Source organism: Antrostomus carolinensis, unplaced genomic scaffold, assembly GCF_000700745.2.
Source record: "Antrostomus carolinensis isolate BGI_N321 unplaced genomic scaffold, ASM70074v2 scaffold23994, whole genome shotgun sequence".
Taxonomy (NCBI): domain Eukaryota; kingdom Metazoa; phylum Chordata; class Aves; order Caprimulgiformes; family Caprimulgidae; genus Antrostomus; species Antrostomus carolinensis.
This window is the reverse complement of record NW_010313165.1, coordinates 22,373-26,686: the sequence shown is the minus strand read 5'-3', so window position 1 is coordinate 26,686 and position 4,314 is coordinate 22,373. Positions and strand designations below refer to the sequence as shown.

At 48.4% G+C, this 4,314-nt stretch overlaps 1 protein-coding gene across 1 annotated transcript in view; it reads right to left on the bottom strand.

Annotated features, from left to right (window-relative positions):
* Window positions 1-6: 6 nt before the first annotated feature.
* The window catches only part of LOC104524403 (protein-arginine deiminase type-1), a gene marked incomplete at its 3' end in the record, with an annotated part of 16,094 nt that continues 11,786 nt past the window's right edge, over window positions 7-4,314 (bottom strand). Inside the window, exons 17-20 of the mRNA XM_029084808.1 lie at window positions 505-685; window positions 362-434; window positions 214-275; window positions 7-120 (exon numbers count right to left, since the gene is read on the bottom strand). Of these exons, the coding sequence (XP_028940641.1) occupies window positions 7-120; window positions 214-275; window positions 362-434; window positions 505-685 (430 nt within the window). The remainder of the gene's footprint in view (window positions 121-213; window positions 276-361; window positions 435-504; window positions 686-4,314) is intronic.

The window sequence follows — 4,314 nt, the reverse complement described above, 5'->3', positions numbered from 1 at the left end:
ACCAGCGTAGGAGCGGATGACGGTGTCACGGTTATCCAGTGTCTCGGTTTCAGGGTCATCGCGGTCGCAGTTCACCAGCAGGATGGGCCCGTGTCCATCAGGACCCCACGTCCACTCAGGCTGGAGGGAGAAAGGGGAAGTAAAATGGGGGTGGGGGTGTCAGCCATCACCCCCACCCCATCTCACAGCGGTGGGACCCCCCCTCCTTTATACCTTATCCAGCAGCCTCCTGCTCATCGCCCCGTTGCGACTGGTATCGGCTTCCAGTGAGATCTCTGCAGGGAGAGGGGTGCTGAGCAGGTAGTGGGGGGCAACATCCTCACCAGCACTATGATTTAGGGGTCCCCCCCACACCACTTACCCACGCAGGTGATGTACAGCATGGCTCTACCCACGGGCACCCCGCCGGCCTCCCCGAAATAAGAAATCCTGACCTGCAATGAAGAGAGGGTGCTCGTCACCGTGCAAAGAGGGGTCGGATCCTGCTGGCACACCAGCACCCACCTTTTCATCGCCCACGTCCTTGCTGAGAGTGTCTGTGGTCAGTAGCACCTCGGTGCCGGTGGTCAGTGGCCAGCGGGACACGCTGGAGGGCAACTTGATGCTCTGGGTCTCGTGGACTACATAGAGCTTCAGGCCCGAGGTCCCCTGCACGTGGAAGGTAACGGCATCTTTGGGTGCAGATCTAGGAGGAGAAGAAAGTTGAGTGAGAGCCTCAGGATGGGGTTTTGATGGAATAATATCATGTGGGGTCATCAACAGGAGAAGGAGGAGAAAAAAGGAGGAGAAGAAAGTTGAGTGAGAGCCTCAGGTTGAGGTTTGGATGGAATAATATCGTGTGGGGTCATCAACAGGAGGAGAAGGAGGAGAAGAAAGTTGAGTGGGAGACCCAAGTTGGGGTTTTGATGGAATAATATCATGTGGGGTCATCATCAGGGGTGCAAATCCTGCCATATCCTTGTGATCTGCAAGGAATCCTGCAACATCCAAGTACCAACAAGTCATGTAAAACATGATGAATCCCATAAAACATCAATACAGCGAATCCTGCAACAGGCAACTGCAATAAATCCTTCAAAACACAACAAATCCTGGGATTTTTAATCACAGCACGTCCTGCAAAATGGAATGAACCCCCCCAAAATGGAATTTCAACGAGTCCTTCGATACACAACACATCCTGCAAAATGGAATTGCAAGAAATTCTTCAATATTCCCCAAGAGTTGGACTCAGTGATCCTGGTGGGTGTCCCTCCAACTCACAACGGGAATATTGAATATTGAATATTCAGTAAATCCTGTGATATTAATTGTGATGAGCCTGGTGATACGCACAAAATTTTGTAATATTGTATAAATTGATGCAAAATGCCACAAGTTTGTAATATGAAATAGCAACAAATTCCATGATATTAATCACAAGAAATCCTGAAATATGCACAAAATCTTGTAATATTAAATCTTATCAAATGATGCAAAATGCAACGAGTCTTCTAATATGAAATAATAACAAATTCCACAAGATTAATCACAAGAAATCCTGAAATATGCACAAAATCTTGTAATATTAAATTGTATCAAGTGATGCAAATTGCATTAAGTCCTGCAAAATGAAATGGCAACAAATTCTACCAGATTAATCACAAGAAACCCTGAAATATGCACAAAATCTTGTAATATTAAATTGCAATGAAACCTGCAAAAAAAAATCCCTGTGAAACACAACCACTCCTGCAATAATCCACCCAGAGCTGCTTTGGGGAGATATTTTATGACACAGGACCTCCCAAATATTTACATTTCACCCCAAAGAGGTGAACCCTGACCGGTTGCTCTCTCTTAAGAAGGTGAAGAAGCAAAAACTGTGATGGTTGGGCAGGTTACAGCTCGTAACGCTCCTCCCTTGGTGCAAGAAATCACCAGCCATGGGCCAAGGAGCACAAATCCTGACCTGCCAGGAGGGAATCACGGATCCATCCCCAGGGTGAAGGGAAAAAACCCACCCTGGGGGCAGCTGGAGAGGATGCGACGCTGTGGGCAGCGATGTTGGCGTGAGTTTGGATGTGTTAGAGGGAAATAAAACCTCAAGTTGGTTATTAAGCTGAGTTTTAAGGAAGCAAAAAGCAAAAACCTGCTGGTGAAAAAACACTGGGAGTTGGGTTGGAGCCAGTGAAGCAGCTACAACAGCCGGTGCTGGGAGGTGACGCCCCGGCCAGCAGCGCAGCGGTGGTTTCACTCTCCATATTCTCCCCAAAACAGAGAAATATTTATGGTTTTGCAGGAAAACACAACAATTCCCACTTGGGATATGAATCTCAGCACAGGGCATCACTTAAATCTCCCAGGGGGGGCTTTTTATACCCCAAAAACCTGCAAAAAATCCCTCTTGGAGGGGTCATCACCTGGCTGCTGCTGCAGCGTGATTTGGAGCATCCCGGTGCTCTGCATCCTTTGGGAAAATCATCCCAAGCAGCAGCATCACCCACCCCCCACCCTGAGATATTTTTATCAGCTTGATTAAAGGGATAAAATTACAAAAAACCCCAAAAACCAACTGATTTTTTTTTAATTCCCTCCCCCGGCATGAGGGTCACTTACCCACAGACGTCCAGGGAGAGCTCGGTGCCCAGTACACAGACAGTGCTGGTGGGATGTTGGGTGGAAAGCTGGATGAGGCGTTGCTCGGCCATGCCTGCAGGCCCCCAGGGCACCCTTGGGTGCTGTGATGGGTGACACGAGGGGATTTATAAAGCCCTGGCTGCTGGGAGGGGATTAACCAAAGCCTGGTTTAATCCCACCTCCGGGCTCTTCGAGCTGGGTGTGCACAGTGCCCGGCCGTGTTTCCCGGCGCTGGAACATGAATCAGCGATGAGGGGGAAATGCACCCCAAGACACCCACGAGAGTTTGGTTTTTGATTTAGAAGAAATTTGAGGGTGATTAATTTTTTATTTATTTATTTCTCCTCTCTTAGCACAAAAACATGCTGATGTGACCAGTCACACTTAAACCCACGCTGTAAAATATTCAACGTGACACCGGAGCCGAGTTGGGGACATGCCAGCGCCGGGCTCAGAGAGGGTTTTATTTCTCCTCCTAAAAGGTTTTTTATTTGCCTAACTGGAAAAAAAAAAAAAGGCTTTAATTCTTATTTTAGAAGGGGTTGAAGATGTAAACTGGATGGAGGGGTTGGTATGTCACCTGTGGTGGTGACAGCAGACCCCGCCACGGCTTTAATCGTCTTTGTTTTAATTAAATCCTCGTCTCGGCGTGGGAGAGCCCTTTACCGATGCAGCTGTCCCCCCACCAACTCCCTGCGGGGTGACGTGTCGCTGAAATTTAATATCACTCCTTGGGGCTGGGGAAACTCAGCAGAGGTGTCACTGCAGGGAAAAGGGGGGGTTTTGGGGTTAGAAGTTATCTTTTTGGTTAAAAAAAAGAGGTGCCAAGAGGGATGTGTGATACTTTTGAGGATCGTCCCCCCTGGATTCTCCAGCGTCACTTGCAAACCCGGCGTCACAGCAGTTTGCTGGAGGTGTAGCTACTTTTTTACACCTCAAAAAGTCTCATTAGCAAAGTAAATTGCCCCAAAATAGTGGATTTAGCCTCAAAATAGCTCCCTGGATGGCACAGGGCTAAGTGATACCCAGGGCAGGGGATTGGTTTCGGTTTCTGTCGGGCAGGGGTGGCAGGTTGGTACGGGGAAACGTCACGCTTGCTTTGAGATGAAAAGAAGGAGAGAAAGAAAGGAGAGGAAAAGGAAATGTTCTCAGTGAGGAAGGTGTAAAATGATTTGCATGAGGACAGGGATCTGCTCCACACCGTGGAGAGCTGGTCTCCTCAGGGGAGGTGGGGTTTTGGTGGATATATGGAATTTTTGAGGGGATTATTAGCTCAAAAGGGACTGTAAGACCCTTTAGCTGTGGGATGGTGACTCAAATCCCCAAAGATTTGCATTTTTTTTTTCGCTCCTGAAGATGCTCCGTGTCTATCCTCCACCCACCGTGGTTGTCCCCATCCTCTAAAACCATCGTTCCCCATGACAAACCCATTTCCTCAAAAAAAAAACTTAAAAAAAAAGGTTTCAAACAATATTTTCAACCCAAGAGCCAAGGAAGAAAGGACGGGAGATGGGGAAGAGCTGCGCCCTCAGTGTTAATGCAGCTTTATTGGCAAAACCCTTTATTTTGATGCATCAAATGCACCTTCATCCACCAGTTGTAGGACCTGAGCCCGTGCCACGGGCGTGTCAGGGCACCATGTGCCACCATTTGAAGGCGAAGGGCTTACGGCGGGCGGTGGGGCCGCCGGGGGGG